At 40.1% G+C, this 15,310-nt stretch overlaps 1 protein-coding gene across 1 annotated transcript in view; it reads left to right on the top strand.

Moving 5' to 3' along the window:
- xylt1 (xylosyltransferase I) overlaps positions 1–14,550 on the top strand; it is a 66,336-nt gene extending 51,786 nt beyond the window's left edge. The window contains exons 8-11 of the mRNA XM_052545007.1: positions 1,761–2,026; positions 4,294–4,489; positions 6,737–7,070; positions 13,235–14,550. Coding sequence (XP_052400967.1) covers positions 1,761–2,026; positions 4,294–4,489; positions 6,737–7,070; positions 13,235–13,557 — 1,119 coding nt within the window. The 3' untranslated portion in view covers positions 13,558–14,550. The remainder of the gene's footprint in view (positions 1–1,760; positions 2,027–4,293; positions 4,490–6,736; positions 7,071–13,234) is intronic.
- Positions 14,551–15,310: the final 760 nt, after the last annotated feature.

Below are 15,310 nucleotides of genomic sequence, written 5' to 3'. Positions count from 1 at the left end.
TTATTTTATGGAGATTCTGATTACTTTAAGTACACCGTGTCTATACTGGATAACAAATCCCCAACAGTAAACTGATGCCTTGTTCTCTTTATGACGTTCTGCCACAGACTTGCTGTTTCAGCGCGTTGCGACACGACAACTGTCGCATCCCGTGTAGACATAGTGTAAGATTTTTATTTTCTCAGAAAGACGTTTTGTCAGCTGAACAATCAATACGTTGTTAAATAACAGTGCAATCTCTTGAATGCACTGCATTTCTGTCCCTCACAGCCACTGTTGGGAACGTTACTTTAAAAAAGTAATTAGTTATAGTTACTCACTTCTTGTTCCAAAAAGTAACTGAGTTAGTAACTGAATTACTCTATAATAAAAGTAACTCGTTACCAGGGAAAGTAACTATTTGCGTTACTGTAAAAAAAAGTTGCTATATGTCAAATATATTTTCACAAGTCAGCTAAAATGAGTAGAACAGACAGGTGTTCATATATAACTTACGATATTTATTGCATGTCAACAGACAGCAAGAATTTAATCCTGCACTTCAAGTATTATCTTTGTAAGAAAAGTGTTTTGGCCACTAGCTTTGTAGATGTGTGTCACACATTATATGTACACATTACATGCACGTTCTTGAATTGACGACAATGAATTTGAAGTAGTGCTTATATCTCCACCTTGAAAATGCCAACTTTTCATCGCTCGCCTGACTCGACATCTCGGCTGCTGCGAATCTCTGTTTAGCTGTTACGTTCGTGCATGTGTGTGTGTGTGTGTGTTTGGCGCCGCTAGCGCACTGGCTCTGATTGGCTACCATGAAACACATGACTCTGCCTTAGCCAATCATAATCGCTTATCTCGTTATTAACCCACCTGCTCACTCGCTGTGTGAGCCAGGGGTACGTTCGGATTACATAGTTTATTAAATCAATGCATAGTAACGCACCGCATTTAACGTTCAGTAACGACGGGAAAAGTAATTAGTTAGATTACCCCGTTACTGAAAAAATAACGTCGTTACCTAACGCCGTTCTTTTAAACGGCGTTATTCCAAACACTGCTCACAGCCTTGTTTTCATTCCTGTCAGAAATGATGGCACTACCTTGGCTGCGGTCTATTACTGGTTTAAATTGTTTGTTTATAAGTCGCACTGATTATGTTCTTCTGAACTTTCTCTTTAGTGTTGCATGGAAGAAAGAAAGTCATGCGAGGTTGGAAAGCTATGAAGATGAGCAAATGATGACAGAATCTTAATTTTGGGAATTTCCATTCCTTTCATGATTGTGTTTTGATTTTTCCATCTTCTAGGGAGGTCTCCTGAAATCTGTCTGTCAGGGGTCTGATGTTGCCTGAAAACTATTTCAAGCATGAATATTTTTGGTTCTTCACAGATGTTGTCCCTCTTCTTATCTGTTTTACTTTACATATGTTAGTCTGCGGGGAGGCGAGGTGGATGTGAATAAAAAGCAACACCACGATTTCATACCAGAGATATGCCACTTTGATTTGTATTTCTTGCTGTCAATTATCTCTGGAGAATTTCCGTTTTTGATTCTTTTAGCTCCCCCCCCCCCCCCCTTTCTAGCACATTATACTGGATGTTGTGCCACGCTTTTCAGTTTTCAGTAGCTTTGCCCTGTCACTATCTCTCTTTCTCTTCCTGCTTCTCCCAGTCTCAGCAGGTTGTCTTGTCTGTCAGTGTCTCTCTGTCTACACACTCACACTCTCTATTTCTTTCTCTCTCTGTCTTTGTCTCCATCAGCAAACCACCAGGCCCACGTTCTTCGCCAGGAAGTTTGAAGCCAGTGTAAATCAAGAGATAGTGAATCAGCTGGACGCCTTCCTGTTCGGGAGTATGCCCCAGGGCACGCCGGGTCTCAAGGCCTACTGGGAGAATGTTTTTGATGAAGCGGATGGTATTCACAGCCTGTCCGACGCGCATCTCACTCACTATCATGCCTTCGCCCGATTGGGTCTGGCACGGACTGCCACCTCTTTACAGGGTGACACCAGTGACAACAGCTGCAGGTCAGTACACAGTTTATTTTAATTTTCCTTGAAGTGCAAAATGAGGTGTCAGGATTTGCTCTTTTGGTTTAGATGATCTAAATCTGTTGTTTTGACTTGTTTGGGATTTGCCATTGGCTTTTGTTGAATGGAAAAGAGCTGCTTGTGCCTTTCTGAAAATCAGTGGGTTTACATCAGGACCCAGATTTTACACTGGAAATCATGAGACGACTTAAATTTATTGATGGTAGTTTAATGATGATGGATTCATACTCAATTGATTCATAATCAATAAGTCATAATTGCACATAATAGTTGACACAAACCGTTTTTAATTCTCATTGCAAGAGAACTTGTTTTTAATGTAGTTTACATTATTTTACCTTCAGTTGGGGCTGTTTATAGTTTCTAACAAGTCACAGATAGATTTGCAAAAAAATTTACAAAGAATCTGATTGGATGCACAGATCGAAATATTGAAATATTGTAATAAAGTCCATTTTCAGTCATTTATAAAAGTGATTTTAAAATTATAGATCATTAATAAATAATATTAATACTACACCCTCATTTTGAGTATATATATTTAAGTAAATATAGTAATTAATGTTATGTAATGTAATGTAATTAATGTTAATGTTAATGTATTTAGTTGATTTTATTACTGTTGTACTCCATTAAAACCCATTCATATTTCTCCATTAAAACCTCCATAAATATGTTTGGACTGTGATACGTTTTAGATAGCTTTTGACTTTGAATTTCAGTTGAGGAATGATCCTGCAACTCTAGACCATCCTTTCTGATTGGCATCCCACCAATCGCTGCTCGTAATAAATCATTGTTTATTAAACAGCACATTAAAACATAATTTCATTTCCAGTGAGTTGTTCCTCTGGGTTTTTCTTGTTTTTTTGTTTGTGTGGGTTTTTCATAGTAATTATTATGGTTTGTTTAGAACCGTATGTATATTGGCATTCGGGCTATTCTGAAAGCTGAAGAAGTACACACTCATTTGTGCTGTCTGCCGAGGGAAGCGCAGCTTTGTTTGATCTCACTTGCAGCAGATCTGAAGTTCCTCAGCTGTCCAAACATCTGTCATTACTGAGATAGAGAAGAGAGAGAGACGGACGGACAGAGTCTGGCTGCTGTGTTTATGTGTTTATCAGTGCAGTAATGCCTGGCGTCGCTGCTGTTTCTGTGCGAGGAGAGCCCGGCGCATTCAGACAAGTGAGCCACAGTATTTGGACCCTGCAGTATTTGGACTCATCAACACAAGGAGGTGGTTGTTGGTGGCCGGTGGGGGTTGGGTGGTTTTGCTCAGGGTCCACGAGTGAAGCAGCGCTCTGTTTTCGCAGCCCTCTGTGACATCAGCGGTGAGAGGCAGAGGTGGGCCGCTTGAATAGCTGCTCTGTTAGTCCCAGCTTGCTGCCCACCTCCTGCAGTGACAGAGGACGGGGGAGGAGGGGGTGCCGCACCGGTGTAAATATTTGCTGTTCTGCTTGTCAGGCGAGCGGTGCTGGAATGGAGCACCTCCAGCCTGTGCTGGAATACTGATGAGAGGTGGAGACCGCTCCGCTTGGCCGCCTGTGTCTCTATCAGCTCCTGCTGCTCCTCCTTCTGTCTGTCTGTCTCAGCGTCTCACAGCACAGCGCTTCACTCACCGCTCTACAAGCCCACATCTAGAGAAAATAAACTTCACTCAGAATACACAATTATTGGTTTGGTTTCTAAGAAGTTTTGTCAGGGGTTTTTTTTTGCGGTGAAAAGCTTGTTAACAAGGCCAGAGGAAATTATGAAATACTGAAGACAATTACTAGTCGAATAACTGGTGTTGGTTTTTACAGTGCAAACTCTCTTAACCGTTTATTAAAAAAAAAAAAGATAGAGATATATATATATATATATATATATATATATATATATATATACACACACACACACACACACACACACACACACACACACACACTACCGGTCAAATCTTTGGGGTCAGTAATAATTTTTTTTTATAAGCTGAACTGAACTGCCTCTTATGCTCACCAAGGTATTTATTTGATAAAAAAAATACAGTTAAAAAAAGTAATATTGTAATGTATTATTAGCGTCTTTAAAAAAACATTACTTCAGTCTTAAGTGTAAGACTGTATTTCCAGTAAGAAATATTATTAACATAATTCCCCAATGAAGATGGCATTGATAAATGTGGCAGAAGTTAATTTTACATCCTAAATGCAAGGCTTGTGAATGATTAAATGAGGGTTATATGACTTCTTTTGTGCCTTTAGGTATTTTGCCATGGGACATCCTGTGTCTGTCCACATCTACTTCCTGTCTGATGAGTTCCAGGGATACCTGGTCAGGCATCATGCCACCAACCTGGCAACCAGCAAACTGGAAACCCTGGAGACCTGGGTTGTGCCCAAACAGTTCTTCAAGTTCACCAATCCACCCAATACCTTCAACAGATTGCAGTTTGCAGAGGTTAGTAAACTCACTGTATTACAGTACACACACACACACACACACACACACTGGAGAGGAAAGGTTTTTGTATATTCGAATAGTTAAGGGATGATGGGTAGCACATTTATGTATTTTCTGTTTGTCGTTTTTATTCCTCAACAAACTGTCATCGTGCAGTTTTCATAAATAAATATTTTAAGACATTGCTTATTTTCTTCTGGCTCAGAGCAGTAGAAATGTCTTGGCAGTCTATAGGTGCAGAATCGCCCCCACAGTACCCTCAGAAACTATGCATTGCGAAGAAAATTGACCTCCGAATATTATTGGCAATCTTACACTGCTGCACATTGTGCTTGACATACTCTGTTAAACAACCAATAATTCAGCCGTTCTTCATTGATTTAGCTGTCAGGCAGCGCCATACCTGTCATCTTGCCCTTTGGCGTAATCAGTGATTTGTCTGCCACGAGTATGGGGATAAAATAATGACTTCACGCTGAACTGCCCTCAGTTTATCTGTTGGAAGCTGAGGGTACATGTTCAGTTTCAGACACAAGAGTTAGATGCAGATGGATGACTTGAAGCTGGATGTGCACATCTCGAACTAGCGAATGTGTTTTAGAAATATCCGGTACAAATGAACAATTGCTCTACTCTATTTTTAATTAAAATATTTCATTTTTATATCTGTTAAATAATAATAATAATGTGAGTAATAAAAATAAATAATCTTTGTTTTGTGGTGCATGCAATTTTCCGGATGTATGTTTTTCAATTGAAGGATGAAGTAATGGCTGCTGATAAAGTATTTTTGCCATCACAGTAATTAAATAATAAAATAGCAAATAGTAATTATACAATGTATACATTTATACATTGTCAAGTAAATTTGAGTTTTATGAGAATAAGAGACTTTATATAGAGTAAAAAATCTTACAGACACCAAACATTTGAGTTTTAATGTTAATTATATATTGTATATAGATGTATAGCTAGTAAGTGTACTTAATTCATCTGTGTGGCAAATATTTTGGAGCCTGTCTGGACTTATTTCCCAGCATCCATCATCGGTGGGACACCTTTAGACAAGACAGCAGAGCTGTAAAGTGCTTAAAACAGATCCAGCTGGGTCTCAGGCATCTTCCCAACAGAATGATCAAACTGATTTGCCATGTTTTACTGAGGTGTGAGCACGGCCAAGGAGGAATACGGGACAGGACAGGTCAACCATCAGAGACTCCAGCTGTCGGTCACGTCCTTATGTAGAAAGCTCTGTTGTTTTGTGGCCAGGGTTAGGTAAAGTTAGACGCTCCTAGCCACCGGCACCCAGCATCCCTCAAGTCAAATTACCTCACAGTGGGAGAAACATTACACTGGGCACTGCTGATCGTTGGATTCAATTATGCTCATCTCAGCTGGTACTGGCTGTCCCAATTGATGCCATCTGTTTACTTACGATGGGATCTTGTGCAATTTATTTGGCTGTATGTGCTTCTCGTAGAGAGCTCAGAAATCCCGGTACTCTGGTTTCTTATGGCACTGAATTTCAAGGATACAGAAAGCTTGCACTGCTTCCATAGCAATGAGGGCCTGGAGAAAGAAAATAGAAAGAAAACATGTTTTTGAAAGAGATTTATTTTGCAAGGATTCATTAAATTGCTCAATTATGTGAGAGTAAATTATAATGTACAAGGTTGCAAAAGATTTCTATTTTAAGTAAATTCTGTTCTTTTAAACTTTGTCAAAGAATCCTGAAAAAATGCAAATCAGTATATCAGGATGATTTCTGAAGGATCATGTGACACTGAAGAATGGAGCAATGATGCTGAAAATTCAGCTTTACCATCACAGGAATACGTTACATTTTAAAATATATTCAAATAAAAACTATTATTTTACATTATAATAATATTTCATAATATTAAGATTTGTACTGTATTTTCATCAAATTAATGCAGCCTTGGTAAGCTTAAGAGTAAAAATAAAAGATTTAGTGAAAATTAACATGTGTATGTGATCTGTCTGTACTTGATCTGTTATTCACCCACAGCATTGATTGTTTAATCATTTATTTAAAAGTGACTTTAATATCATTCATTTTCATGTTAAATGATCTCCAGAGTGAATGAGAACATTGGTCTGTGTCAGTACTTGAGCTGTACTCACAGAGCTGTGAATGTACATTAGGCTAAAAGATTGGGGGGGAACTGCTCTTGACTTTCTTATTAATTATCTGTTCTTTGTTGTTTTTTTCTGAATCATCAGATTGGAACAGACTGGGATGCTAAGGAAAGGATATTCCGGAACTTTGGGAATCTGATGGGACCCATGGACGAGCCTGTGGGAATGCAGAAATGGGGGAAAGGGTCAAATGTGACCATGACTGTGGTGTGGATTGACCCCACCAATGTCATCGCTGCCACCTACGACATCCTGATCGACGCCAGTGCTGAGTTCACTCACTACAGGCCTCCGCTGAACCTGCCCCTGCGGCCCGGCATGTGGACCGTACGTGTGCTGCACCACTGGAGCCCTGTGGCAGAGACACGCTTTCTCATCACTCCCCTGACCCACCACAAACACCTGCCCATACGCCAAGGTGAGCGCTCCACTGTAGACTGAAGATGACATGATTCACCAAACGGTTCTTTTTGATGATTCAGTGGAACTGATTCCAAAGTGGGAGAATCTTCAGTGTAAGAAATTAGTTTGGGAGTAAAAATGTGAGTTGGCGACACGATAGAATTTACGTTGCCTTATTAAAAAGTTAGTGATAAACCATGTATTTAACAACATTTTTCATACAAAAAAAGAAGACAAAAATACACTGCATGATGATTCAAATAATTCAGTCAATCATTAATTAAATAAGTTTTTTTTTTTTTACAAACCATTTGAACAAAACAGTTCCCTAAAATGAACTAAACTTTTTAACGCTACTCTTTACAACAGTGTTCTTATTGTTATAAAATTTTCTAAAATTAACGATTTAATACACTACCGTTAATTATATTAATATAAATTAAATTACATTTATGCATTTAGCAGACGCTTTTATCCAAATGCTCTACCACTTGAGCTACAGGAACACATATAACTATATAATATCTGTTTTATTTCATTTAATATCAACTAATAAACTATTTAAGATATAATAAAAATATTTTTTGTCTAATTAGATAAAGCTAAAATATAATAACATAAATCTTAGATGAAAATATGGAAATTAGAAAGTTTTCCTTGGCAAGAGCTGAAATACATTTACATTTACATTTACATTTAATCATTTAGCAGACGCTTTTATCCGTCTGTATATATATTATTATATATAGCGACTTACAAATGAGAACAATAGAAGCAGTCAGGTCAACAAGAGAACAACAACAGAATACAAGTGCCATGACAAGTCTCAGTTAGTCTAGTATAGAACGCATAGCCAGGTATATATAATTTTTTTTTTTTTTTTTTTTTTTTTTTATTAAATGAAAAAAGAGAGAAGAAAAGGAAAAGTACTGGTGTTAGTAGGTTAAGTGCAGGCGAAAAAGATGAGTTTTTAGATGTTTCTTGAAAATGAGTAAAGACTCAGCTGTACGAATTGAGATTGGGAGGTCATTCCACCAGCTGGGCACAGTCCAGGAAAAGGTCCGTGAGAGTGATTTTTCAATTTCTTTGGGATGGCACCACAAGGCGTTGTTCACTTGCAGAACGCAAACTTCTTGAGGGCACATAGGATTTAACCAGTGAGTTTAGGTAAGTTGGTGCCGTGCCAGTGGTCATCTTGTAGGCAAGCATCAGTACCTTGAATTTGATGCGAGCAGCTACTGGTAGCCAGTGTAACCTGATGAGGAGAGGAGTAACATGAGCTTTTTTTGGCTCATTGAAGACAACCCTCGCTGCTGCATTCTGGATCATTTGCAGGGGCTTGACAGTACATGCAGGAAGGCCCGCCAAGAGAGCATTACAATAGTCCAGTCTAGAGAGAACAAGAGCTTGGACAAGAAGTTGGGTTGCTTGCTCTGACAGGAAGGGTCTAATCTTCCTAATGTTGTATAAGGCAAACCTGCAGGACCGGGTCGTTGTAGCAATGTGGTCAGTAAGGCTTAATTGATGATCCATCACAACTCCTAGGTTTCTGGCTGTCCTCGAAGGAGTTATGGTTGACGAGCCTAGCTGTATAGAGAAGTTGTGATGAATCAATTGGTTAGCTGGAATCACCAGTAGTTCAGTCTTTGTAAGGTTAAGCTGAAGTTGATGGTCATTCATCCAGCTAGATATGTCACTCAGACAGGCTGAAATGCGAGCAGCTACCGTCGGGTCATCAGGCTGGAATGAGAAGTAGAGTTGGGTGTCATCAGCATAGCAGTGATAAGAAAAGCCATGCTTCTGAATGACAGATCCTAAAGATGTCATGTAGATGGAGAAGAGAAGTGGTCCAAGTACTGAGCCTTGAGGAACCCCAGTAGCAAGGTGGTGTGACTTTGAAACATCACCCCTCCAAGACACACTGAATGATCTGTCAGAGAGGTAGGACTTAACCCACAGGAGAGCAGTTCCAGAGATTCCCATCTTTCTGAGGGTGGACAGGAGAATCTTGTGATTAACAGTGTCAAAAGCAGCAGACAGGTCCAGTAAGATGAGTACCGAGGATTTTGAAGCTGCTCTTGCTAGTCGCAGGGCTTCAGTAACCGAGAGCAGAGCAGTCTCAGTTGAGTGGCCACTTTTGAAGCCAGATTGGTTGCTGTCCAGGAGGTTGTTCTGTCCAAGGAACATAGAAAGCTGGTTGAACACAGCCCACTCAAGTGTCTTTGCAATGAATGGAAGCAGGGATACCGGTCTGTAGTTTTCAAGAAGCGCTGGATTTAGAGATGGTTTCTTGAGCAGTGGGCTTACCCGAGCCTGCTTGAATGCTAAGGGAAATGTTCCAGATTGAAGAGAAGAGTTGATAATGTGAGTAAGTGAAGGTATGACTGAAGAAGAGATCGCTTGAAGGAGGTGAGTGGGGATAGGATCAAGTGGACAAGTAGTAGGATGATTGGACATGAGAATTTTGGAGATGTCCATCTCTGAGAGTGGGGAGAAGGAGGATAAAGAGTGTGCATCAGTCATTGTGAAGTTTTCCTCAGTCTGCGGTGTGGAGAATTGGTCACTGATGGATCTTGTCTTATTTGTGAAGAAAGCTGCAAAGTCGTCCGCTGTAAGAGTCGATGGAGGAGGTGGAGGCGGCGGATTAAGAAGAGAAGAGAAAGTCTTGAAGAGTGTCCGAGCATCACAGCAGCTGTTAATTTTGTTGTGGTAGTAGGATGTTTTAGCTGTGAAGACATTTGCAGAGAAGGAAGAGAGGAGAGATTGATACACACTGAGGTCCATAGAGTTTTTTGATTTCTGCCATTTCCTCTCTGCAGCCCTGAGTTTAGAGCGATGTTCTCGGAGAACCTCGGACAGCCAGGGGGCAGATGGGGCAGTGCGTGCTGGTCTAGACAACAGTGGGCAAAAGTTGTCCAAGCAAGATGTTAAAGTGGAGCAAAGAGTGTCCGTAGCACTGTTAATGTCCAGAGCAGAAAACTGAGAGAATGGTGGAAGAGAGGATGAAACCACAGCAGATAGGTGAGATGGAGAGAGTGAGCGTAGGTTCCGTCGAAAGGTGACCTGCGTTGGAGTGTGTGCCACTTCAGGAGTAAGTGCTAGGTTAGCAGTAATGAGGAAGTGATCAGATGTGTGCAGTGGAGTAACTGAAGTGGTGTCCACAGAGCAACAGCGCGTGTAGATGAGGTCAAGTTGGTTGCCCGATTTGTGAGTCGCTGTAGTGGACACTAGCTTGAGATCAAATGAGGTGAGCAGAGTTTTGAAGTCAGCAGCCTGGGGTTTATCTAAGTGGATGTTGAAGTCACCAAGCAGTACCAGAGGAGTACCATCTTCAGGAAAGTTTGATAGCAGCACATCCAACTCCTCCAAGAAGTTTCCCAGTGGACCTGGAGGACGATAAATGACCACAAAGTGAATTTTAACAGGGTGGGTTACAGTAATGGCATGTGATTCAAATGAACCAGTACCTGTAGATGATGGCTGAAGTTCAAATTTCCATTCTTTGGATATAAGGAGACCCGTACCTCCACCCCTCCCAGTGGTACGAGGAGTGTGGGAACAAGTGAAATTAGTAGAGAGTGCTGCAGGGGTGGCAGTATCTTCAGGTTTGATCCAAGTCTCTGTCAGTGCCATGAGGTTGAAACCGGAATGGGTAGCAATAGAGGAAATGAAGTCTGCTTTGTTAACTGCAGACTGGCAGTTCCAGAGACCAACTGGAATAGAGAGCATAGTAGTAGAGGTCAGAGGGACATGGCGTAGGTTTGTCAGACAGGCCTTCCTGCGACGTACATAGCGTGCTCTCCGAGTGTTAGTAGTGATAGTAGAGATCTGAAAGCACATAAAATAAGTATTACTAAGAACTAATATTATTTGGGAAGTCGTGGCCTAATGGTTAGAGGGTTGGACTCCCAATCGAAGGGTTGTAGGTTCTAGTCTCGGGCCGGACGGAATTGTGGGTGGGGGGAGTGCATGAACAGCTCTCTCTCCACCTTCAATACCACGACTTAGGTGCCCTTGAGCAAGGCACCCCGGGCGCCGCAGCATAAATGGCTGCCCACTGCTCCGGGTGTGTGCTCACAGTGTGTGTGTGTGTGTGTTCACTGCTCTGTGTGTGTGCATTTCGGATGGGTTAAATGCAGAGCACAAATTCTGAGTATGGGTCACCATACTTGGCTGAATGTCACTTCACTTTCACTTTCACTATTTACTAATACTAAAATAAAATTGTAATTAAATCTAAACAGAACGAAAACTCATATAAATTACATACTGTAACAAAATAAGATATAAAATTCAACACAATATATAATAAATACTATAATAGTATATAATTAAAATACACTGGATTAAACACAGAATTTTACCCAAACAAAAACAGTAGATAACCTCCCGTCCTCCAGCGTAAGCACGACACATACTCAGTACCAACTAAACTTAAAGCTAATGTGGATGTTAAAGTGCGTTCTCCAATCCAAGTTAACAAACATCAGCTTTAAAGTTAATGGGGGAAATATGAATGGCGACACAACAAACAAAATGTTTTTTTTCCAGTCAACTCTCATTGTGAAGGACATATGAAATCAATGTGGTCTAAACTTACCATCGTAGTATAGAATATCACTGGAGAAAATGCTCTGTGTTATAAGCTTTGATTTATGCCATATTGCAAGCTCATATATTTAAAGCGGAATGAGACATGCTCCTTCCTCCTAATATAATGACTCATCCTCCTGTACTTTGGAAGTTTTTGTATTTATTTATAATTTTTTTTTTTTGAAGCCCATAGTCTGACGCTTTATATGAAACTGCCCCCCCCTACCCTACACCTCCACCACTTTCAAAGGCACTATCTGCCTTCACGTGTAGCTCTGTGCCTGGGCAGCTTGGTTGCCTATATATATCCCCAGCTCACAGTCACGAATGAGTAATACACCACACCGGGTCACCTTTCATTGGAATAAACTCAAAAACATTACTGTGCAGGGGCCGCGAAAGGTATCTTTAGCCCATTAGGAGCATTTCAAAATAAGTGTGGTGTGCGGTCATCAGCAGATCTGTCCTCAAAATGCTCCTAATGAGGGAGAGCTTGTGATTGTGTTTCGGTGTGCCCCTGTCGAGGGAATGGGCGGGTGAGAAACACATGTGATTTACCAGACTGTCGTATGATTAATGTCTACAGCAGGCACAGAGTCCTTTTGTGCGCCGTGCCTTTGCACCCACAGCTAATAAAAGTTTATGGAGTGTGTTTATGCGGACGGCCCAGGCCTATCCATGCACTTCCTATGAGCGTGAAATGGCATGTTCTGGAAAGAAGGTGGACGAACCTGGAGAGAGGGGTCAGGAAGAGACACAGAGGGTGATCTGTGAAGTGTGAGGAGCCCCAGGAATTCACAGCTTTACCTCCAGGGCCGACGTGTCTATCCTTACAGCTAAATGAGCTGTTTTTAGCCGTCTGATGTAAGATCATGTGATGGAGGCTGGTGGTCTAGTTTATATGTGAAGATGTGTTTAATATTGAAATATTAATAGATGTTTTATGACATTTTGATAGAGAGATTTTGTAAAATCCCAGCTGTACATTTCTTTTCATGTCCTCGAAAAGAGACTGAATGAATTCAAACTAAAACCGCTCAGTAAATGTTACGTTAAAGCTTCTCGTCATCTTTTTTCATCATATTTCTTAGAAATCTTCTGTAACGTTATAAAATGTCTTTACTATCACTTTTGATCAATTAAACGTGCAAATAAAAGAATTAAAAGCAAATAAAAGAATTACTAATATATAGACTAAATTTTAAAAATGAAAAAAAGTAATTTAAAATAATTATAAAGAATTCTAAAATAAAATTGATAGATAGATAGATAGATAGATAGATAGATAGATAGATAGATAGATAGATAGATAGATAGATAGATAGATAGATAGATAGATAGATAGATAGATAGACTTTTTTCTTCAAAGTTCACTGCGCAAATATAAATCAGCAAGCAACAGCTCCCATAGATGAAGAAAATGTCCTTGAGTAGTTTTTTTTTTTCTCCCAAAAAAAAATAAAATCAGGAACTGTTCTTTATTTTTCATGTTTAATCATTTCAAATTTTCCAGCAAATTCAGTCATAATCCTGGTTTTGCTTTGCTTCATTAAGTCCTTGTGTGTTTTTTTTTCTTCTCCCTCACAGAGGATGCTTTAAGAACGCACAACGGTCCGGCCAAGAACAGCTACATGGAGCAGAGTTTCCATGGCTTGAACCCCATCCTCAACATTCCGGTGCACCTGGGTCAGGTCGAAGCAGCCGAACACAACGCAGAGCTCACGGGGCCCGAGCTGGAGCGCTGGGTGGACGGTCTAGTGGGCGAGGTGTGGTCAGCTGTGGACGTGTGTTCAACAGGCCCCAGTGGCTGTCCGGTCATGCAGACTTGCAGGGAAACGATTTGGAGCTCTCTCAGCCCGGACCCAAAGTCCCAGCTGGGCTCACCCAAAACCAACGGACGAATCAGGTAGCAGCATTCACTGCCCTGAAGAACCCGCCTTTTTTCATTCCTTAGGCCATTTTGTTTTTATTATTTATTTTCCAGCATCGCTCATGTGAATATGAGCAAAACGGCCCTCTTTCAAACGCAAGACACAGGGCCTCAAAAGTGTACGCTGGGACGTTTTTGATGATTCTTTTTTATTTTTAAATGTGTGCCCTCTCTAGTGATGTGAGTGCTGTCAGGCTTCTTTATATTTAATTTATTTTGATTACTGTGATTGAATCTTTGTCAACCAGAGGCAGCAGGTGATGCCTAAACGTAGGTGTTACAGTTGAATGCTGGGATTGGGATATTAAGCACAGAATGGACCTTAACTCTGGTTGGAAGACCAAAAGGGATGTTTGTATACGAAACCTCTTTATTTAAAAACAAACACACTTGCACCTAACATTAATGATTGTTTTTCGACCTATAACTCATTAAAACTAGTTTTTCAAATTGTATGTAACTGTCCATAGTTTCTTTCACTGGATCAAATGCAGTCAAACAGACATTTACATTCCCAAATAAAGTCTCCTATTTAGTTTTAATCAGTTATTGGTTGAAAAACATCTGTTTTTAATAAAACCTGAGCTTCTGACAAGTAAAAGAGATCCAGTGTCGTGCAAGATGCCAACCTCCACAGAATCATATGACCTTCGGACGCAAAGAGGTAACAGTTTGACAGTTAGTTAAAAATGGTTCACTCTTCTATATAATCAAAATGGCCTTTTTGGTTATACTTTTGTAGCTACAATTAATAAAAAGTACAAATAATTAATGGTTACGTGTGTGTCAAAATAGCAGGCTGATCAAGTATCAGTATGCTAAGCTGGCAGTATAAATATTTAGTGGTAGGCTAAATGCTAACAGGCTTATAGGCTAGAGATATGCAGAGCTAGCGGGTCGGATAGCTTATAAGCTAACAGAAAACAGAACAGGAAATGTTTTAATTGAGCATTTTTTACTTTCGTTATATAATGTTGTAGGGGAATTTACAGTTAAAACCCAAGGACCAGATATGTCGCAATGAAGACCAGGACTCAGAGATGAGTTCAATTAATAATAATAATTTTACTTGAAGAAAATAGTTTGCAATTTCATCAGCAGAAGTCAGCTTCAACACTCTCGAAGGAGTTCGCAGGCCGCCCCCAGTACAATACAAAATCAACCACAGTTATACCCTGACAGAGGATACTAATTGCGTCAATACATGAGTCAACAAAATTCTGATTGGTTCCAAAACCTAGATAAAACTCTCCAAAGACGTATATCTGATATGCTGGACACTGGCAGTTGATTGTTTGTCCTGGGACTGTCTGAGCTTCTCCCTGTACAGACAGATACTAACACACGTACACAGAGAACTTATCTAAAATTCAAGGCTTTCTAGCACTGGCGAGTGTCTTATCATTACGGTTTGATACACACACATAGTATGTGGACATTAATCTTGAGGAAAAGAAATACAGCACACATAAGGTTACACATTTCACTCTTGCTATAACTTGATTAATAGTCAAACAAGAAATCATGTAATAAAATAATTAATATCAGTATGAAGGATATGGCAAATCGGCATCCACTCCTTCAGTCCCCCGTTTTAGATCAATGTGGGGTCTAATACCCCACATCTGGTCTAATAAATGAGGTCAGGTGTAGTTGTGATGCATGCTAAGAATGCAGGCTGTTGGTCAACTTAAACATGTGCATATACTTAAGATCTCTGGTACTGGCTGACA

Source organism: Carassius gibelio, chromosome A3, assembly GCF_023724105.1.
Source record: "Carassius gibelio isolate Cgi1373 ecotype wild population from Czech Republic chromosome A3, carGib1.2-hapl.c, whole genome shotgun sequence".
NCBI lineage: Eukaryota > Metazoa > Chordata > Actinopteri > Cypriniformes > Cyprinidae > Carassius > Carassius gibelio.
Note: the sequence above shows the minus strand (reverse complement) of the source record. Positions and strands in the feature narration are given on the sequence as shown.